We start from the raw sequence: 22,829 nt of genomic DNA on the forward strand, positions 1-22,829 counted from the left end.
TTACTTATTTCATGAACTTAACTTTGTGAGTATATACAGTTAACATGTACATGTGGGATGTGTGGGCATATATTTTACTGGATTGTACTGAGGAAGAAACCTTTTTTTGGTATGCTTATGTTCTCAATTTTACTTCTTATTTACAGGAAAGAAACAGGATAAAATGTATCATTTCCTCTAATATGATAGGTAGTGAAGAGGCAATGAGACTGGGAACAGGGATTTGTGTTCTGATCTTCCACCACACTCCTTAAAGCTCCCACACTGACATGGTATGTCCTTTCTGGTTTATTAGTCTCTGAAGAAAACGGGGAGGAGGGATCCAGAAAGGAAAAGACAAACCTCCAATGACTAAAAGCCACTGCAATTCAGCCACTGGACTAACCAAAAAAATCTCTGCCAGCTTTAAACAATAGAGAAATACCATCAAAAGGATAGAAAGACAAAGCCTTCCCCACATCCAGCAACTGGAATTCAAGAGATCCTCCAGAATCATCTGCAGTCCTCTTATGTTGGGCTGCATAATGTCCAACATAATCTCCTCTCACACAGGAGAAAAAAAATACATTGTATTTCTGAATTCAGCATTATTCTACAAAAGCACTAGGAGGCAGAGGAGGGAGCACGGATCTATTTGTTTCTCCCTCCCCCCACTCCAGACCATCTACTTATAAAGCAACCGTCATCCACAGATTTTCACCTACTTTATTTATATGTTCACAATAGGAAACAAAATTAGACTTCTACTAGGCTGAATTTGTGCATCAATTACCTTTATTGCTCACTAGCAGTTTCCCTTTGAAAGACAATCTGGAGGCCACAGGAGTTGAGTTACCCTCTCCTGACACCCCAGAAGGATGAAACAGCACGAAGCTGTTATCGAGGTGAACTTCAGAGGCAGTTTCACCATGAAGGCATCCATCCCACATGGGGACAGGCTACAGGCAGCACTTGTAGGAAAGGCATCACAAGGCACAGAATCCCAGAGGCTGCTTCCAGGCACTGTTCCATGACACACTTCCCACTGAGTAACATTTTCATTACCTCACCAAAAACTCTCCCTCGCTGAAAAGGGATGGAGAGCAGCAGATGACGGTGGCAAAACAAGCAACTTCCTTGCTTCAGTGTGAAGGGAAGGATTACCTTTGTCTGCTGTAAGGCTTTCTCAACCTTACTAGGGTCACTCAGTCCACCAGCGATGGCCTGCTGCTTGCACTCCACCTCACTCAGCACATCCTTCAGCCTCTGCAGGGAGTCCACGTAGTCCTGGCTAGGCTGACTTTCTGTCTCTGGTATTGTTAATCAGAATAATTAAACCAAATACAAGGTAAGAACAAAGACACTAGACCCAAATCATAAGACATGTGAATTAGCAGATTCACTTAAAGAAAAAAATACGAAGAAATCATGTGAGATATACTTGTACATTGAATCCTGCTGAGACACCCCAAGAGCTAGAACTCTTCTGCTAATATCAACATTTTTTCCTTTAAAAGATATTTTATATAAAGCTCAATCCCATTTTATGTAATTAAGTACCTAAATCACTTGAAGGGGAGGAAATCAACAGTACTTGGGCTTTTGCACACTTAAATCCCCTCAACTTAATATTTTTCATATTATTAATTTTTAATAGATATCTACTATTCATATACAAATACACACACAGGTATCTACTATATATAGCATGTAAAGTATAGTGTCTGTAAGAACTATATATTTAAGTTATATACACATGCTACATAAAGTAACTACATATATAAAGTAATATTTTATAAAAGTATACACAAGTATTATTTTAGTAGTAGGTTTATGTATATAAATGGTATGCATATATGTATATTTACATACATATATCAATGTATACATACGCTTAAGTACAAAAATAGCAACATTCAGTCTATTGCCAGAATAGATGCACTATCTGGAAACACTGCGAAGAGAATTAGGTTTGGATAGAGCATCTGCTTGCACTCTTTGTTTGCACCTCAGATTTCTATCAGACCTGTCCTCTGTGGAATCCCACACAGGAGGCAGCACGTAATACTGGAATTTCAGAATGAAAACTTCAATTTTCAAAAACTTCAACAAATGCGGGTTTAGTTGTAAAAACAGTACTATGGTATGCACATTCTCTGGCCATGGATTCCTAAGCAATTTCATCACTGACACAAGTGAAAATTAAGTTAAGCCTTGTTCTGACTCACCAGGTAGCTTTTCAACAGCTTGCTGTCAGAACTGTCATGCCATTTATAACTAAGAAATGAGTCAACATTTCTAGAGAGAATCACAGTTATCTAACTGGCTCTTCTCAAAAATCCAGTACCAATTTAAAGGGAAAATAAGAAGAGTTTGCTATAAAGCAAATAGGAGCACTGTCACTAAAATGCAGCAAGTCCTGAAGGAGAAAAAAGTAGTTAATACTAAAAATAGCCTTCCATAAATAAAAAAGTAAGTCACAATTCCCATGAAAAATGCCATAGAGATGGTACTGTGTACCACTCAATCAGGGAGTTTTCAGACGCTCAAAGAACAGTGATGAAAGGAGCTGGACTTACTGACATTAGGACAGTCTGCCAAGTTCACAAATGCTTGATTGCTATCACTAGCTGTTTCTCCCCATTACATGGTTCTGGAAATTCTTTCAACTTGCAGCAATTCAAACTATGTTGTAAACAAACAAAAACCTGAAACTCTAAACTTTCATTTCCCTCAGCTTTTAACTATAGGCAATCCACAGAGAAACTATCATAAAAAAAAATACACAAATGCAAGTTTAACACACCAAGATACATAAAATGTTTTTACTGAGTAATAACTGGTTCAGATATACTAACGATGCCTCAAGTGATGTGAAAAAGAGTATTTTAGTCACATCATGTAATGATTTTATTGGTATTGTATATGAACCAACTCATAACAATCATAAAATAATTATTCTTCACAGTAAGAATGAAGGTATATGCTGTAATCTGAGTATAGCAGACGTTACTCATACAGTTTTCTGCACTGATATAACTGAGTATTCATGCCTTAGTGAAGCTCACTATTACAGATGACCTAGTAATTTAGTAATTGAGTCTATTTTTACTACACACAGAATAAAGTGTTAATGCTCTTCCATCTGGGGCCATTAGCAAAATGCTTCCTCCCATTTCTCAGAAACAAAATGAAAAAAACCCTCCTTATAGGTCTGTGTTCTTTGTATTCACCTGTAAAATATTAACAGAGATGTATTTTGTGCACTACATTTAAAATCCTTTCTGAGTCAGCATGACTGGTTTGAATGTTCATAAAATGAAATTTTTAATGCAACAAAAACACAAGCAGAACGTGCCTGAAAAGCAAGCCAAATTCCAAATAACTTCAAAGATGAAAGTTCCAAGAGGAATTATGTACAACTAACGTGTTCAACTAAGCTGTGAAAAAAGAATAAATTCCATATGTACATTTCAATTTTAATCTTAATCTTCAATTTTCCATTTCTGGTATTATTATTTATTTCTGTTAGTGGCAGACCCACATAACTTTTGAACCTATATCATCCACCTTAAGCATGTTTTTGCTAATCCATTAAACATAGCTTCAGGAATGCTACATCCTTGCATAATGACTTCTAACAACAGGGAACAATAGTTTACAGGGCACACAGAGGAGGTGATATGAATATTCTTTCAGGTGAATAAAAACATTTTGCCAGCTTGATCCAAAGCCTAGTAGAATCAGCAGAAAAAAATCTCTACAGAATTCAGTAAGTTTTCAGTCAGGCACTATCCGAAGACCTTTGGAAAAGGAGGTAAGTGTTTTGTTTCTTTTTGGTTGTTTGTTTTAAACTTTATCTTACCTGCACTACCCATCTTTCTATCAAATAGCCACACAGAGCATTTTGATAGCATTTCAAACTTCCATTTTCAGCAATAACAATGTCCATGCAAAATACAGTATTTACAATCAACTAACTGCAGTTCAACTTAGAGGTTTTTTGTTATTATTATATTTACTCAGCCTTATCTCACACCTGTGATGTTTGGTAATTATTTAACTGAACTGCGAAGAGAGAGCATTGCAGATTCAAGCTGCAAAGCCCACACCTAGGCCTACCGAAGCTGATTGAAGTATTTCTACCTATTCACTGTACATTGGACCAATCCCTGAGGAATGAAATGAAAAAAAGATAAAAGATACAACTGGCTTCTGACCGCATTTGATACAGTGCAAAAAGATATTTTACACAATAAATATACTATTATTATTCATTAAAAAAGCATATATACATGTAACAATATAATCTGTGAATATCAAAATGAGACTATTATTATGTACATATAAAAGAGCTAGCTTTGTTTTCAGATCCCAATGCCAGATTTGCCACTCTGGACAAAATGATGTTTTCTCAATTGATTACACATCAATTGCGTTTGATCAGGATATCACAAATGCAAAAAAATATGGAAAAGTGACAGTGTCTGCTATAAAAAGTATAAGACAAGATAACAGAGATGAAATGAAGAAGGTAACTGCGATACTTAAAAGCAAAATCACTTCCTAGTGTCATTTTCACATGATTTTTTAGAAAAATACTGTTATTTATGTATTTAGGTACATTCGAGAATTATTATTTTACCAAACGACTATCAAAAGAAAATTGTTTCCTAAACTATTAATCCCTCTTTTTTAACTTCTAATGGCTGTTAAAAAAAAAAAAAAAAAAATCACAAACAGCTATTTTTCCCTGTTTGGACCACAGTTGATCAGCATCAGTTCTGACCTTTCTGTCTTCATGGAACAGAAACCACCAACTAGACAACAAGGAACAGTGCCATAAGGAAGCAGATTCAAATTTGCAACTTTGTTTTCCCCATTACAAATTTTGTTCCAGGGGAATCCCAGTTCAAAACTGGGAAGAAAAATCTTAGACAAAAATACATAGGTTGTGAAATACTCCTTCACTGATCATTACAAAAATATTCCTTCCCTCTAATTTCCCTGTACTACTCTTCTTAGTATTCCTTCTTTACAACTTCAATCCTAGCTGCATTTGGAAATGTCTAATATTAAACCTTTGGAAATGTCTAATATTAAACCTTTGACAATATATCATCATTAACTAATGGAAACTAAATGATCCAAATACTCTTTCAAAAAGGATCACCACATCTTGTGTCTGAAAGGGAAAAGTAAGATACAAAAAAACTCAAGGAAGGTACTGTCTTGCATAAACAGCTATAAGCTCTGAACAACACTTTCAGGGTGACTGCATTAATTCCCAAGTCTCATTAAAGACCAATATACGGCAGCTCTGCTGTGCAAAGGCTCTGAGAGCATCAGACTGTTTATCAAGACATCAAAAAAACTATTATTCAAGGGAAAAAGAAAGGAAAAAAGAAAAGAAAAAAACAGAAAAGAATCAGCAGGACCTATGTAGAGGAGCATTTACCTTTCTTCAGCTGCTGGTGACGTTCCTCCAGTTTCTGGCGAGTCAACTTGAAATGATCAAGAAAACCATTCAAGCTCTCCTTAACGAAGTTCGGAGGCATGGGCTGAGAGGTGAGCACCTTGCACGTGGCTTTCAAGTGTTCCAGCCGTGGACTCAGGCTTACAAGATGAGTTAACTCCCGCTGTAAGAGATTGAAAACAGAATCAAAACATACCTTGTTAACACAAGGGTTTTAGTAAGCTCCTGCAAAAGCTGCTCTACATTACTAGGGCAACAGTGTAAAGAACTCCTGTGACACAGGTACCAAAATCTTCCAGTCAAATCTGCTGCCCTGAAGGCTCTTGGGAAATTTGAGTTACCTTATTGATTATGCTAATCTCCTCTGGGGTATCCTGTGCTCCTACCAGCTTCCAATCAACAGTAACGAGTTTTGCCAGACTTACCTGACACAAATCTTTCAGGACTGCTGAGGGCTGGGATGCTGAAGCAGCATTATTTTTAAGCCAGCCATCCTTTTCAACTACAGTCTTCTCAAGCTCATTCATTTCCTTAAAATAAGCATTTATATCTTCCTGGTACTTTATCTTTCTGGCCAGTTCTTCCAGATGTTGTACCACCTCTTTCCACCCTGACAATATTTTCTCCATCACATTTTTTAAATCCGCTGCAGGAAGTCCCTCTAAACAGATAATATAAATTACTGTTAGATTAACTGCGACACATTTTGGTTAACAAAGTTTTAACCATTCTTCTCTTCAGACACAGGTACACAGTTACACTAATATGCAAAATGCTTTGCTTCCAAGTCAACCATCCCTAAAAACTGTACTCATTACTAACAGTGGTTTGGCTTTTTATTTCCATATTAGTGGTTAAAATGAAAAATGAAATGTTCCACTTTGTCTTCTGACAACTGTTTAGTTTTTAACAATGTACTGACTCTCAACAATCATGACTCTCTTCAACATGATGATTTGTGTCTAAATGTCGACCGAAGATTTAAATAAGCTTTTTTTTCCCCCCCTCTCTACAGTGATCGGTTACTGCTCTACGGCAGGGCCTGAGCATGCCACAAACGGACGTATACACATGTATGCCTCTGCTGTGCATTATTCTACACATGCACAGCTGAGCTTGGTTTTGGAGAGAAGGGCTGTCATTCTGAGTTGGACAAAACATATCAGCAGACCCTACCAAAGCGGGGGCTGTACATTGGTTACTGATGCCTTATTTTCTATAGATTCCTAACTTTAAGGCAGCAAACATTAGGAAGCAGTTTCTGCATCTTATTTTTTGATGATGCACACCCATTTTTCAACTATGTATTTTTCAGCATGATCAACATATACTTGTTATATAACCACAATTGATAGATCAAGCTGGGGGCATACATACAGCTGGGAGGGGGTAAAAAAAGAAAAAAAAAAAAAAAAAAGGAGGGGCAGGAGGGAGGATCCCTGACAAGGTCTAGTGTCAGGAACAGTCACAAGTTTTTAATAACCCAAACTCCAGGTCAAATCAGTGGCTTTGAGAGCAACTTTTAGAGCAACAGCAACCCCTGTAAAAAAATTTCACTTGTATTAAACAAGGAGGGAAGGACTCAAAATGCTTAGTGGATTGCGGCATCCTAGCAAAGGACTGGCCGGAAAAAAAAGTGTGGCAGTTGGAAACTCCAATGGAAATCAGAATGCACGACAGCGATACCATCCTGTCTGAATACTACCAGCTACAGGAAGTTCAACAGAAGTCAAATGCATGGCAGACCTAAAAGGCTGTGTTTCTAAATGATCTGAACACCTCTTTTGTGAAGAAAGTCACTTTTTGCTGATGATTTTTTGTCAGATTATGAAACAAAATTTTGGCAAGGCTTAAAGATTCAGCTTTCACTGATGTTTCCAGGGATAAGTGTTTTAATTCACAATCAATCATTTTCTCAAGCATGTAGGCTTCTCTCTTGCCTTTGAACCATGAATTGTGACTATCATCAAAACATCCTGACAGTTTTCACAAAAAATAGCGAAAACTATGAATAAGAAGACATATACACACATTCACTCAACTTAAATTTCAGTTCAAGATTTCCACTTCAAGGTAGTTACATTTTAAAATCTTACACTTATTTTTTCCACATGATTTAAAATAAAAAGTCCTTTCCCCAAAAGCATATGGCTGCAACTTTAAGAAATTATTTCTATTTCAATAAAAATAACCCTTACAAGGTTGCAAACAAACACACATACATTAAAAAAATCATTTTGCTTTTCTATAAGCTTAACTAGTAATTTATGTGTTTTGATTCTATTAAGAGTAACAATGATGAATGTCTCTGAAGGAAAGAAAGTGGAAGGAGAAGGAATAACTGCAGTGCTTAACTGGAGATAATAAACATATACATCAGTACTATTTCTCAGCAATTTGTCTGATTAAATCACAAAACAGAAAAACATTTCAAGTCTCTTACCTTTTCGCATTTGATCCAAAAGAACATGTCCACTTCGTTTGAGTTCATCTAACTTTTGGCTTTTTTCAGCCCTTTCTTTTTCTATCACCTACAAATTGAACCCCAACAGACTATTTTCAGAGAGTGTCATTTTTCTTGACTTTTTTTTTGAAAACACATAAACGAAGTTAGATCTCAAAAGCAGCAAGTATACAAAAAGACTAATACAAAGACACCAGAAACAAAATATTGTTAGAAAAGTTGGCAATCCTGCTAGGTGGTATCAGATATTGGGACACCAGCTATAACACGACACTTATGATCAAAAAAATGTATTTGATGTGAACCAGTGAATAAAAAATATTAATATTCCTTTTGCCTCTACAATGTCTACTAAGATTTCCATCAGAAACTAGCAACAACGTGTTACCTAGAATTCCAGCTAGCAAAAACTACAGCAGACTAGTATTCCAGTACTACAATCTACGAAGCTCTAGAGCTTCACTCTCCCTCATGATAAAGATTAAGTGAGGAAAATCTTATGTGGCTACCAAGATTTTTTAAAGGAACACCTCCCTCCCTCAAGACATACATATCAGTGTGTGTTCCTGTGTGAGCCAAGAGGCAGAACATATCCAGACAGAAAAGGGTTCCTTGGCCATAAGGCCATGATTTCAGTGCCCTCTGAGACTGCAACAAAATCAATCCAAATTAAAATCCTTTTGAAACAAATGTCCCAAGTTATTTCTCTGGTTTAGACTTCCTACCGTATTTTTGAAAGAAGCATTCATTCATTTGCACAGTCAGGAAGCACAAAGATTGTCCCACCCCCTCGGAGTCCAATCATTTAAAAACAGGTTTATTCATGAGAACCTGGTGTTCGTCTTGGAGCCTGTTTTATAAAGGGGTACAAACATCCATAAAGCTATATAAGTAAACCATCAGGTGGGTTTTGTTGTTTTTTATTTCCAACGGTACTATCATTCCAATCATTCCTACTGGCACCATTTTGCACTAGAACACTGAGAAGGAGTCTCTTTATAGATATTTTTAAGTATTAGGAGTTGGACTCAATGATCCTTATGGGACCCTTCCAACTTGGGATATTCTATGATTCTATTGTCTCTGATTTCAAAGGCAGGTTTCCTGCTAAAGCTCCAGTAAGCTTTCATTAACAAAGTATGCTCAAGGAACAGGGAAGGCAAGAATATGTCCCTGAAATAGATGGAACAGAAAACAAAATAGTTATCTTATGGCTTCTGCAAGATATGGTAGAATTCCGTGTTCTGTCTTGCAGGTCACATGAGTTGTAACTATCATTATTTTCTCTGAAATTAACAGACCAAGCAATAATGCATCCAAATGCTGGACACAACCTTGGACCCTAGGTAATAAAGGGTGTGCAATGTCACAGCATGGTTCAAGGGCTCCCTTGAGCAGCACACTGGCACATCTCTGCCAAAATTATAAGCGTGGTGTCAGTCAAGTCCATCTCCAACTGTGAAACATGAAGCCAAAATAAGCTGCTTTGTAGAAAAGATAATAATCCTGAAGACGTTCATTTATCACAATTCCAAAGGAGACAGTTACATATGCCTTTAAAATTTCCTGTGGATTGTGTGACCCAACACCAACAACAGGCTGTGTCCAGCTGGTCAGATTTCCACGTCTGTCCAGTTCAGGAACTATTCTACAAAGAGACTTAATCCCCATGAAGCATGTGGATCTGCCCACATATCCAGCTGACAGCCAGCCTAAAGAAACAAAATATATTATTCACTGGAAAACCCTCTATCTTCCCATTTTACCTTCAACTTTTCTTTCAGGTTTGAAGTCTCTCTCATCTTCTTGTACTCTTTGATGTCTGTGGCCTGAATGGCAGTTTTTGATTTTGAAATCCAGTTCAACAGCTCAGCACTTTCAGCGTCAAACCTGGTTTAGAGGGTTGGACAATTTTTTTTTGTCATTTTTCTCTATTCGCTGTCTTAAAAATGAGAAGTCTTAAAGTTCAGCACATTCTAGATTTTGTAAAAGTCTGCAATGCTATTTAGTCTGAAGAAAATGCTAGCAGCTTAAGTACTCATGATAATGAGTACAGAAAAACCTTCAGCTAAACCTGTTTAGCTGACTGAAGATTAGCTTATCATTTAAGATTTTTTGTTACAGCCGGACTTTTCTAGATTCACATGACCTTCTCATGCCTAAAACTAAGCTACAACCCACCACCACAAAAAAAAAAAAAACTCATAGATTAACCAATACTGTACACAATTTTAGAGAAGGACAAGGCAGACATACTATGTGGACCACTAGTCAGACCATACTACAATTATGTGACTTAACACAATGTAAATCCTAACGTTTCCTAAATAAATCTTAACAGCCTGCCAACAGATGCAGAAGTTACTGCTAACCACTCAAAGTTTTTTTTTGTGGGAAAGCCTGCAAAATTCCAGTTACTGGTCATTTGCTGGTTTCAACGTAAGTAATCAGAATCAGGCAAAAGCATCAGATGGAAGTTTAGCCCATTTTACCTGACTCTGTCCATAATACAGTTTGATCATTTGGCTCTTGATGCAGCCCTCTATCATCTCCCTAGAAAACCTGCCAAAGGTTTAAACTAGTGACACCTCAAATAAATTTTTGTTTTCTCAGGCAAACAAACAGCAAAATAATGAGTATACGGTATTTACCTTCTAATTTTTTAAACAATTCCTTTAGTTTTATGTATGCTATTCAATGAAAGCACTGCAACGTGTTATTAGAATATATGCAAATAAATCAGCCACTCCAGATACACTTGTGAAAAGAGACATCACTATAATGTTGTGTCTATTACCAGGGAGATAGAATAGTTTTCTGAGCTTTTTTGCACAGTTTCTCCAGTATATTTCACAGAGACCAGAAATACATAACAAATCAAAATACTTGGTCCTTTCATAACACTAGGTATCCCAACATGTGAAGATTGTTTTTTTTCCAAAAGAAAGGAAATATAATTAATTCTATCTTTCAGCAAAGGAACTGAGGTACAACAAAGAACCAAAGGCCTGCTTTTCTGAAAAATAAAACACATCCCTTTTCCTTTGAAATTGACGAAGGCTGCAGGCTTTCTGTTTCTCTGAAAACAAGGGTGTACATAACAGTCCCTCCCCACTCCCCAAACCCAACTTCACAGCTGCAATATAAATGTTCTTTACTAGCATAAAAGGAGATTCAAAACCTAAGACTAATGGAAATGAGTTTGTGTTATCTAGTGAGCGTAGGAAAATGGCTTTGACATATACTTACTTTTTCTTTGCTTCACTGTCCCCTGGGATTTGCCTTTTCTTTGGGGGCGGTGGTGGAGGCGATTCCTGCCTGGATTGTCTAACCACTACCGGGTCCTTCATAGACATTGTTTCTGCAGGAGTCTTCTGTGAAATCTGTGACATCCCTACGCTTCCTACAGCTTGAGTTACCTACACAAAATGATTTAGCAGAAAGGGTTAAATACCTTTTCTAATGCAAACTGTAACTTGTTCTTGTTTCATTCCCTTTTATTCATCAGTCAGAAAAACCCTTTCATTCGCTCCTACAAATGATCACACCTAGCCTTCAGAAAGCACATTTATCATAGATGCCAAAGCAATCCAAAGAAAAACAGTATTCTTCTCATTTTGCAGATGGGAACCAAGCACCAAAATTCTCAGTTCAACTAGAATTTCACGCCAGAACAAGTGAATTTAAATCAACAAAATACACTATGTATTTTCTTTCATAATTGCTTGGTTCACAGAAAGAACCAAGGTCCTTCGGATTTAACAATATACAATTCTATATCTTATATACATTCCCCACAAAACCAAACATACAACTCAAAGAGCTGACACACAGTGGATTTGACCTAATAACTAACCTAAAAGCTCACTCAAGTCAATAGAAACCTTCCACACTCTTTAACAGGTTATAAAGTAAGTCTCGTGGGAATCACCCTGTAAGTTCTAGCTTAGCACATGCTTGATATTTAGGGGGAATGAAAGGATGTACGCAGGATTTGGCACTCTGCACTGCTTTGACTCAAACAGAAAGAACAAATTAAAGCCGCATGGCTGAAATGGACCCCTACTCATAGCCTGCACAACTCATTCACTACACACTAAATGGATCATGAAGCAGTGCTGCAGCCATCACCATAATGCTCTTTTAGTATCACACAAAAAAGGGCATGTGAGTCATAAAACTGTCAAATAAAATTCTCACAGAAGCCAATGGAAGTTCTATCTAAATGAAATATTAGCAAGCACTCAAAATACTGAAATAAAAACTTTACAGTCCAGCTTTACTATCATCCTTACATGTCTAACAACAATCTTTTCAACAGGTGAGAAATTGTACTCAGAGCATAAATGCTTGTATGACTCCTATTTATTTATCTACTCTACGTTTGGGGTTTTGTGTTTATTTTCTTTTAGTATGAGATTTAATCCAGTCCCAGTGCTCTCATAACGTTTAAAAGTATTTACATTGATTGATAATACATGTTAAACCTGCTTTACTCATCAGAAAAAATGAAGCTTAATCTGTGTGAGAAAGGAGTAACAGTATTAGTCAGGTTAACAACTTGTTTTGAAAGCCAAAAAACCCAGACAGCTTTTTCTGCAGATAAAATCAGCCCCACGTGAAACAGAACTCACCTGCCTCTAGCCAGGTGCCAAGAACTTGCCTGGGCACTTTTGCTTACAGTATCAGCGAGGTTTGCATACATCTAAACAGCTAAGAAGTAACAGAGCATAGATAAGTACCTGGTTAGAGTAATCCTCTAGCTTCTGAACCAAACTGTCCCACCTCTGAGTTAGTTCTTCTTGATCATGGTCGATTTTATCAGATGCTCTGCTATTGCCAAGGATTTGGGCCACATCCTGACCTAGCTCATTCAGCTGGTCTAGTGTTTGTCGTTTCATACCCATGTCCTCTTTCAAAATCTGAAGTTAAAAGAAAACATTAAAAGACGACATCAAGTATTCTGCCACCTCTAGCTTTTCATTCCAAGAAGAAATGTACTACCTGAGCCAGATGCATCATAGGTTTCAAAACAGTTCTCTTGTTTAACAAAGCACTAACAGACACTTAAGAAAAACACGTCCCTGAGAAAGCTACTAGAGCAATCTGCTGTAGTTCTTGAGTTACGATTGCAAATGATTAGGTTAGGTACAAGCCGTACCAATGTATTTAAACAAAAACAGAACAAAACAAAAAAAAACCCACACCTTGGAAAACCCAGCTGTCTGGTGGACTGCACGAAACTACAAACCCTGTAAAATGCCCAGGATGGCTGTTCCAAAATAAGTCACATCAGGCTAGCAAGGCCATGGAGAAAGTTGTACACAGCTTTTTAAAATTTAAGTGAAAATATCTGACAAGGAAAGAATATAGACCTGGATTCAAATATATAGCTCATTCACAGCTCCTGCTGAAGTCAAACTCATAACGTGCCATTCATTTAGACTCTCAGATTTGACAGGATAGATGAGGACAGCAATACTCACTGCTAGTTTTCGAACATTCACACTCAGGTCGGTTTGATCTTTGAAGTTGCTTGTCTGGACCTTACTTAGGGCCTCTTCTTTTTCAGTCAACCAAGCTTTCAATAAGCACTGCAGATTATAAGGGAAATAGTACAAGAACATACCAAGTTTGTCAAACAATTGACAATTCCTTCTTTAAGTTCTTTGCATTCCAAACACTGTTCTGAAATCGTTACGTGCAGGAATTTCAGTTGGCATTAACCAGAATACTACATAAAAGGGAACAAAAAATATCAGACCAGAGAACTATGTAATACTTTTCAGCAAAACCATTTCTCAGTACATTAGAGTGCCCGCCCCCCAGGTTGTTCGTATAGACCAGATATGCACCACAAAGCAGACCTAAGATTTATAAATTATATTGAAATTAAATGTAGCAAAACTGCACTCATGCTTTCTTTCATTCCCCACCCTTCTTCCTCTGTGATTCAAAACCAGCCATTACAAACAGTTTCTCACAGAAGCTACATTGTTAATTCAGAGCTCTTTTAATTCAGACAGTCAGCCACAGACTCAAACGTGTATTATTAGTTACCACCCTGTTTATTTTACCTATTTCCAATTGCAAAATAGTTTTAAACACTATCTCATTAACTCCTGGAAGCTGAAGTGGTCTGCTCTGGACAGTATTAACTCAAGGCTCATCAAGTTTTTAACTTTTTTCTAGGAAATCTGTCCTGGATCTCGCTCTAGTCACACAGCACTGCTATGGAAACTCCAGCAGCCTCCAGCGTCAGGAAGGATTTTATGTATTTCATATCATGTTTCTGCACGTTGCTGCTGCTGCACAGCTATCTCCATAGACTGCAATACCCAGCTAGCTTTTTTCTCAGTCAAGCTCAGTCGCACACTGCTTCCCCTCTGTGTTTAAAAATAAAATAATACAAGGCAGATCTTTTTGTTCGCTGAACAACACACTTTACAACAGTCACTAGCTCCTCAGTCTAGCTGTACACTTTTGGCATTGTCCCAGAACTGACTACAGCAACTTCTGGGCCAAAGGGTTAAGGCAGTTTTCATTGCCAATGTAAACCAATGTGCAAAATGTACAGACAGCAAATACGATAGTGGTAGAAATGCCATAGGGCTGGAAGAACAAAGTTGTAACACCACATACTCTTTGGGAAGAATCAAGCTGGCAGCCCAGCCAACTTACTTTATGCATAATAGACGAGTTTAAAAATCCTTCAACATATACAATTAACTTCTGCTAAATCAGCAGTCAATGATAACTCTCCCTAGGAAACTGAAACATAATTATCACAGTGCTAAGAAATATCTGGCACTGATTGAGGAATTTGTTTCCTGAGTGGTAAGAATTGTGTTGACTTGGCAGTGTGGTTTCCAAAAAATTTTCTAGGCAGCCACAAAAAGGCTGATGCATCGCTGCTGCTCATCTCTCCATCTGGTTGGGTGAAATGAAAAAATGACAGTACCTAAATGTTTTAGGTACTTTTCTGTTATCAAACTGTTTGTATTAAAGTTTTTAATTGGTTTCAAGTTGTAATTTTTGTAGGTCACTTGATAATTCTTCAGGACAGAGATATCTGTAATTCAAACCTGGTAGTAATAAAAGCACTACTGGGAGTTGAACAACTAATGCAAACATAGGCTGATCTAAAACACCTAAAATGAACATCTACTTCCTTATTACTTGTTATCTGACATTCTACATTAAACAAACATTGATGAAGGTTTTTCCACTTTTTCATAGCAACTTAATTAAAAAAACAACTGAAAGCCAAGCAACTCCAACAGAAGATGACACTCATAACAGTTTTATAGTAGCTAACGAGTGGTCATTTTTCCCTAGACAAAAATAAGGGTGGAAGAGGCCTGAAACATGTTCAAATAGGGTCATCAAAACAAAGAGCTCCTGAAGTTTGTACATTGACATAACAAGTAAGGGTTTCTTAGAATTCCTTATTTCTCAGTTCGGAGTCTTACCTTGCTCAAGAGTTGTCAGAAAACGTTAGCACAGTTTTCTATATGTACATACGTAACGGCAGAATTTTAAAATAAGAAATACACATTAACAGATACGTGGTATTGGATAAACCAGAATCTGAACCTTGTGTCCATATTAATAAGGTCGCATGAGCTGCAAGCCTGGCTTAGCAATATACTGCAGATAGATATGGGAGGGGTCAGGGAGAAACACATAAGAAACCCGAAACGTGCAGACAAAACATTTGTCACAGAAACCAGGCTGTAAGTGATAGCAACAAATATATCAGCACTGTTCTACTTCTTTTTAAGTGTCTAAACACTCTGTGCACTGCAGAGTTTAAACAACAGTTTACAGGGATAAATGTCATCATACAAGAAAACAAAACAATTTAAGAAAACCTTCAAAGGAAAAGCCATCAAATATTTTAAAGCTGAGTCACAAAACAAGCTCTGGCAGTAGGTATGCAAAACTGACTAACAGAGCTGACAGCATGTAGTTGTTACCATTTTTTTCAGATGCCGCTGCCTAATTCATATTTGAGTGGTATATTCAAGATCCACCCAAAACACGCAAGATCAAAGCAAGAGAAAACACACAATGCCATCTTCTTAACAACTCAACTGCTTGCCTAAACTCAGCAAAATGGGATGAGCTGAATGCTTCACCATATTGACCAAATATTTTATCTTACTGATTTTGTAAACAGTATTTATTGCTTAGTTGATTGCAAAATTGTGTACATGTATTTATGTTGGAAAATTGGTGCCTTACTTAGGAAAATTTCTGCAATTACCAAACCACTAAATACTTAGTGATTCATTGCCATCAGGGATATTCCTGCTTCTTGGCCATTTTGCAAATCTTCACTGATCTTAAACCCAATAAAATCAGTTTGTTATTGTAAAGTTGTCTCCTGAAAACTGGAGACCAAATATAAATCAGATAGAAATCCTTCAATTATTTAACTACTTATCAAGAAGACAGGAATATTTATGAGAAGCTATCTCCCATAAATTTTCTAAAGCAAGATGCTCATACTTGCATTCTTATACTTCTCCATTAAATTCACCAAAAAAGGTCACAGAGTTCATTATGTATGAATTTGACATTCAAAGTACAGTAATTCTTATTTTTAATATAATAAATCTTGTGGAATTCATTGACATTGATGAATATAAGGCAACAGAACTTTCAAAAGGATGATGTCCACAAGAATATTAAATATCTACCTTGGAAATTATTTTATAAGGAGGTATAAGCATTTTCCTGCTTAAACTTAAGTATATACTTTTCTTAGGCTGCACAACTTCTTCAAGAAATGCTAGGAACCCAAACAATATCTGAAATTCTCGTTCTTTACAGCTATTTTCTTAGAGCTGTTAAACCCTACTAAGAGTTACTTTAAAAAAAATCTACAACCGTGGGTAACCAAAGACTTACTAACCTGCTCTTCTAGAAGCTCCTGCCATAAAAGCTGAATTTCTTGCAATTTGACTCGTCGTTCCTCAGTCCATCGACAAACTGCTGTCCACCGCTCACCCAGCCTCTACAAAAGCAGGAGATATCGTGAATATTCACGAGCCTCACAAAGAGGATCAAAAACTATATAATCAAGAGCAAAATTTCTACTTCACAGTAACCTCCTTCTATATTGTAATTACCTTGTTGCCATTAACTGCCGTTGTTGTATTGTACAAAGCTTGAGGTTAAAACTATTAAGAGCATTCACCTATGGCTTTATCTCTGCGCTCGCTGAACTCAGGCAACTATTTCATTGATTTCAAAAGGAGTAATGGAAGTAGCATGAAGTCCGTTACAATAAATCTTATATTCTATACTCCCTATGATTTACTCAGGTTGCAGCCCAAGTCCAAAAAGAAAACAGGAAAACAATTCACACAATATTCCCTTGATTAATTCTGTTCCTGTGTTTAAAAATTTTTCAATCAAATTTTAATTTCCTAATGAGAATTACCTATTTGAAATTAAAGAGTCGTATTGTGCATCTTCCCATTTTAGTGAAATTGCTGAGAAGATATGCTGCAAAAGTGCCTAAGTCACTGCAGATGCAAGCAGCTTGACTCATCAGGAATTGAGCTTGAACGTCAAATAACTTTTGCAGGTTTTATCCTGAGCAAGTTTAATAATTCTTGGCATTAATATTACATTTAAAATTATATGACTTTAAATTGCTTTCTAGGACAAATTGTCTTTAAACACAAAAAACATTGATTAATAATTATACGCAAAGATTTTAAGTGTCTGCTATTACAGTTTTGGATTTTGTGTTTTTTTGTTTGTTTGCTGTTGTTTTTTTAAAAAGACGGCTCTCATATTTCACCTGCAATTGTTCCTCCAGAATAGCTGTTGCACTTTCCCCACTGCTTTCATCGACAATGACGACCATGTGCGTTAGGGAGTTTACCTTCACTTGTTCTGTCTCTAGGTCACTTTGCAGGCTCTAGAAAAACACATAGCTGTTACAAATTCTGAATACTTATCAAATTGCTATTTTGCCCACAGTGACTAAAACAAATGTGGCATAGCACTACAGATTCAACACTTAAGCAAATATTTTACCACTGGGAATCACTGCACAGTTTAAACAAACTTTCAAAGATTGCTAGAAAAGAACCTAAAACCATTCTTTTAAAGTGCTGGAAAACACACAAAAAAGTTTTAAAATGTATACACCACTCTTGACTAGGAAAATCGTATGACCGCACTGACTTTCTGTATGTCTACGACTATGGATAAGAGAACTTAAGCATTCCATAAAAAAGTTGTTTTTATTAAGCAAGTATCATAGGGCATGCCAAACAGGTAAAAATCACTATGAACATTTAATAGTTGACATTTCTCACAGCCTAGTATCAAAGACAATAGTCACAAACTGATACCTAGCAACTGCAAAAAACATACTCTTCCAATTAGCTTAAAACACATCTGTACATTTAAATATTCATACAACTTCTGGCAGAACAGATTACATGGTTAAAGCCTACCTCCAAAATAACTCTGCAACATCAATATGCCCTTAAACTACTGTAAATACCGCTTTTCATCCCAGAAAATCCTAAACTACTTCATGAACAGGCCTCAAGCTCCCCAGCCTTTGAAGAAAGAGCAAAAAATGCAAATGTGGGACAAGAAATTACACAGACTAAGAATACTTAGCAGTTGTTGCCCTGTGAGGTATGTCTCAAGCTGGACAGAAGGTCAAACCTCAGCAATGACTACAAAAAACAAAGCTGCAACCATGACTAATATTAAAAGGCCATCCTTCTCCTTCAAAACACACCCTAGGCTAGAAAGGCTGGACTCCCATCCAGAAACTTAATTGCAAGCCAAACCAATTTGCAAATTGCTTTAATAGCAATAGCTTTAACTCCTGCATTATTTCAAGCAGCAAGTCTCAAATGTGCCTTAGCATTGCTGCCAGTCATTAAAGGCCAGTTATCTACAATACATTTCATACTGTCCCTAACACCAACAATTCACCTGGGGAGGCTTCATTTCCTGCATGTAGCAAAGATAACGCAATTTCTGCTGTAGACATCATCGCTGAAGTGTTCAGCTAAGAAGGCTGAACATGTCTAACTCCTTTTGTCCAATCCTTTAGCAAGTTTATTGGCTAACGAAACCTTCCACCCTACACTTCTTCCAAATACTTCTCCCATACACATTACAGGACAGACAAAAAGGTTTACTTTGTGTTCTTCCAGCTGTTTTTGAAGGGACTCTACATCTTCAGCTAAGAGTTGAGACTCCATCTTCTGAATGCGTTCTTCTGTGACGGTCAGCCAGTCTGACAGCTGCTGCAACTGCTTCTTCTGCAGTTCCATCAGCATGTCATGCAGGCTGCAGGGGGAAGCACAGGCAGAGTCATGTCAGGAACAGTCTTCCCAAGGAAAAAAACTAATATCTAGTTCTTAAAGGAAAGACACATAGCCATTCATAAACCAGTTATGTATCATCCAATATAACTTTCACCATCAACCTAAGGAACACAGAATTAAGAATTCCTGTTTCTATTGCAACAGAATAAAAACGAGTGAATTATGCAATTTATACCAAGGACCGTTTCTGGCAACTGGGATTTTCTGTTTACTAACAGAACCACTGCTACAAGTGGCAATCAAATGCAGTTTCTCCCTAGATGCACAGCTCTGAGCCTGACAACTACAGGCGCGGAAAAAAATCTTTTAAGTGCTCTTTAGCTGTGTAAACACACATAGCTATTCACATCTCCTGCATGTTTTATTCAGGAACTTAAACTACTGAAAATATTAAAAATACATTTATGTAACTGCTGCATGTAGGTATCATATTTAGTTTGGTACACTTATATAACATAAATCTCAAAATACTCTTACATAAGAATCCAAAAAAAAACAGTTATATCCATTTCCTCCATTTCATCTTGGAGAGTACGAAGAGGGTGGAATTCATGTCCCAAACGGAAGAGCTACTTCAGACAAAAATATCTTACAAATGGATGCAAAGCAATTCCTCTGAGACGCAGTAAGCACCAGAGACCAGTCCTTCAGCTTTAGGAGAGGTCGTGCGGGATGACTCACCGGGACTGCCTGTCCATGCTATCCACCCTGAGCTCCTCCCAGCGGGAGTTCAGCAGCAGCATTTGCTCCTGGATCTCAAACTCTTCTTCAGAAGACAGATTTCCCTGTGCCACCAGTTGGTTCCCAGCCTGCAGGACACTGCCCACGTTGCTCTGGTGCGCAGTCAGTTCCATCATAAAAGCCTGCAAACGGTACAACCAGCCACATCACCGTGATCTGTGAGCTCCTATCAGGAATCTATCTCAAAGTGTCCAAGACCAGGTTGGATGGGGCGTTGGGCAACCTGCCCGTGGCAGGGGAGTTGGAACTGGATGATCTTTAAGGTCCCTTCCAACCCAAACCATTCTGTGATTCTATGACAACAGGGGGTCAGCCACAGAAAGCTGACACAAAAAATACACTGAAATTCCAAAACCTGTTCCACTGAAAACTCTCTTAAAAAGATCCACTTCCACTGCCAAGAAACTATTATTTGTCAATTATAAAACAAATTATAATAATAATTTTTAAACCACCATTCAGTTAGAGGTGCTTTCAGTTTAGGAAAAGCAAGACACAAGAAAGAGAATGGCAGTGTTTGGATAAGGACTAGGGAAAGAAAATTTTCAGCTCCCACACAAAAAAGAAAAACTACACAAAAGGAACATAAGAAAAGCTTACTTCATGGGTGGCAAATTGCTCTTTGACTTCTTCAACATCACCAGATATTTCCTCCTGTTCCCGAAATGCATCCTCAGCTGACAGCAACCACGTGAGGACTTCTTCCAGAGCAACTTGGTAGCTATCCAAGTCCATATCCACCTCTGTCACCGTGCTGGGGGTCTCTGCTCTAGAACTGCCCTGCTCCTCTTCAAGTGCTACAACCTAGGCAGCCAAGAGAAAAGTGATGCCCTGGAAGTGCTGAGAAGATGCTTTCCCAAATGATACTAAGAATAGAACAACTAAGATCCCTTTCAATCCTTCACAAAATTTTAAAACTAACTGTTAGGTACATTTCTAATGAGAGGGGCCAAGTCACCACTAATGAATTTCCATTTTAAAATAACCTGGATAGAAAACTTTAATTTTGCTTATTTAACACAGCAGTGGACCTCTCACGCAAACAAAAACCCACCAAATACCACCACCACAACTCCTGCTATAAACTCAGTTGAAGACTTCAGGCCACTTGTCAAGATAAATAAGGAAAATAAACAGAAGAAAGAAGCATAATGAAGACGTAGATTTCTACCTCAGCAAAAAGGATTTTGTATATGAATCAGGAAACAAAAAAGAACCAATGAAGTCAATCACAAAGATGATGCTATGATTTTTCATATTTTCCCAATAATGTTGAACAAGATAGAAGACATGTTCCAGAGAACTGACAAGCCTGAAGATCAGCTAAAATTACAACTCAAGAAGATTCAACCAGGCTTCGATGAGAAACACACCTGTTGCATGTGGAATTCTCCATCCTCACATTCCTGCTTGTATCTCCTTGGAAGGGTCTCCACTTCCCGAATGTCTTCCATGGTGACTTGCTTAGGAAGGACCTCAAATAAAGAGGTTAAATACATGATAATAGACTTTTTGTCTGGAAGTTGTACAGCAACATCTGCATCAAAAAAGAATACATGGGAGAATATTAATAAAGAAACAGCGTTTCTAAATCATCATGCAGGATACAGTTAAGATTCCAATATTTCACATATAGTGCAAAGCATGGGTTCTCCTCTTAATTAGCCTTTAGCTTTCTGTTGAAAGACCAGGTTTTACAGATGTTGAAAGCAGTACAAAGAAAAAATATTTAAAAAAAAACACATTTGCAAGTGAATTTACATTAAGAGACATGATCTTTTGGAGGTAAGAACCCAAAACTGAAGTTACTGAGGAATAAAAATTGTTTCGGAAACATTCTGGAGTGCCTTCCAAGCAGAAATGCAATTCAGGAACAGTATCCCTCAAACACACACTTCCACATATGTTCTAACCCCACTCTGAGCATCGGTCAGTTCACTTGCTTACTTTTCAAATGGAAAAGAATTTCACAAATTCAGGTTCACGTATCACTGGGGTTGTGAGTTCTACTCATTCAGCTGACTTTTTTTTTTTTTTTTTTTTTTTTTTTTTTTTTTTTTTTAAGATGGTGGTGCTTGAATCCATAAAGTTTGACAGTTTGTCTTACAGAATGGATCTTCAGAGGCTCACTTCAAAGCAGAGTGACAGCTCAGGGTTTTAAGAAAGGGCCATAAAAAGCTTCCTGGCAAGCATTCCTACATAGTAAGTACTCACAGCACTGGCAGCTATTGTTACTCAGCATATCTAACGAAGAACAAAAGATCATGAGCTCTTACGCTATCCCATTCTACAAAATGCTCTGCTTGATCTGAAAAGCACAGACACTTGTAATGGAACCGCTACTTAAAATAAAATAAAACCAGGGAACCAACTTCACCTTCCTGTGCACTGTCTCTGAAAGGTAACTCAATATGAACCTTAACGTTCAAGAAGCTGAAGCGTACATACACACAGGAATCCCCTTACCCTACAGTTTACCTATTTTTAACCCCAGATGTAAGGGATTGAAAAAAGATATCACTGCACAAAACTGCTGGGATTTGTATACATAATAAATGTCTATATAAGCATTTTCTTTCAAAAGAACTCAAAAAGTTTAAAATCAAATAGAAAGTTTAAAAATCAAATTAAAAAAAAAGTTTAAAATCAAATAGAATAACTATATCGCACCTTCAGGATCCAACAGTTTCTCAATTTCCAGGTGGTTTTTGGCTATGCTGAAAGCATGTTCCAGTCTCTCAACTGGGGACATCTTCATAACTTCATCCCAGCTGAAGAGCTCAGGTCTAAAATT

General features: G+C 37.3%; 1 protein-coding gene across 5 annotated transcripts in view; it reads right to left on the reverse strand.

The window, feature by feature from the left end:
* UTRN (utrophin) overlaps nt 1-22,829 on the reverse strand; it is a 370,686-nt gene that overhangs the window by 266,785 nt on the left and 81,072 nt on the right. For all 5 annotated transcript variants that reach the window (XM_050709839.1, XM_035538805.2, XM_050709840.1 and 2 more), the window contains 15 exons: nt 22,706-22,821; nt 21,409-21,572; nt 20,636-20,839; nt 19,976-20,157; nt 19,106-19,256; nt 17,737-17,856; nt 16,840-16,941; nt 13,406-13,513; nt 12,662-12,841; nt 11,169-11,338; nt 9,686-9,809; nt 7,899-7,986; nt 5,881-6,116; nt 5,438-5,618; nt 1,144-1,289 (listed from right to left, as the gene is read on the reverse strand). In XM_050709839.1, the coding sequence (XP_050565796.1) occupies nt 1,144-1,289; nt 5,438-5,618; nt 5,881-6,116; nt 7,899-7,986; nt 9,686-9,809; nt 11,169-11,338; nt 12,662-12,841; nt 13,406-13,513; nt 16,840-16,941; nt 17,737-17,856; nt 19,106-19,256; nt 19,976-20,157; nt 20,636-20,839; nt 21,409-21,572; nt 22,706-22,821 (2,272 nt within the window). The remainder of the gene's footprint in view (nt 1-1,143; nt 1,290-5,437; nt 5,619-5,880; nt 6,117-7,898; nt 7,987-9,685; nt 9,810-11,168; nt 11,339-12,661; nt 12,842-13,405; nt 13,514-16,839; nt 16,942-17,736; nt 17,857-19,105; nt 19,257-19,975; nt 20,158-20,635; nt 20,840-21,408; nt 21,573-22,705; nt 22,822-22,829) is intronic.

This window comes from Cygnus atratus, chromosome 3 (assembly GCF_013377495.2).
Source record: "Cygnus atratus isolate AKBS03 ecotype Queensland, Australia chromosome 3, CAtr_DNAZoo_HiC_assembly, whole genome shotgun sequence".
Taxonomy (NCBI): Eukaryota; Metazoa; Chordata; class Aves; order Anseriformes; family Anatidae; genus Cygnus; species Cygnus atratus.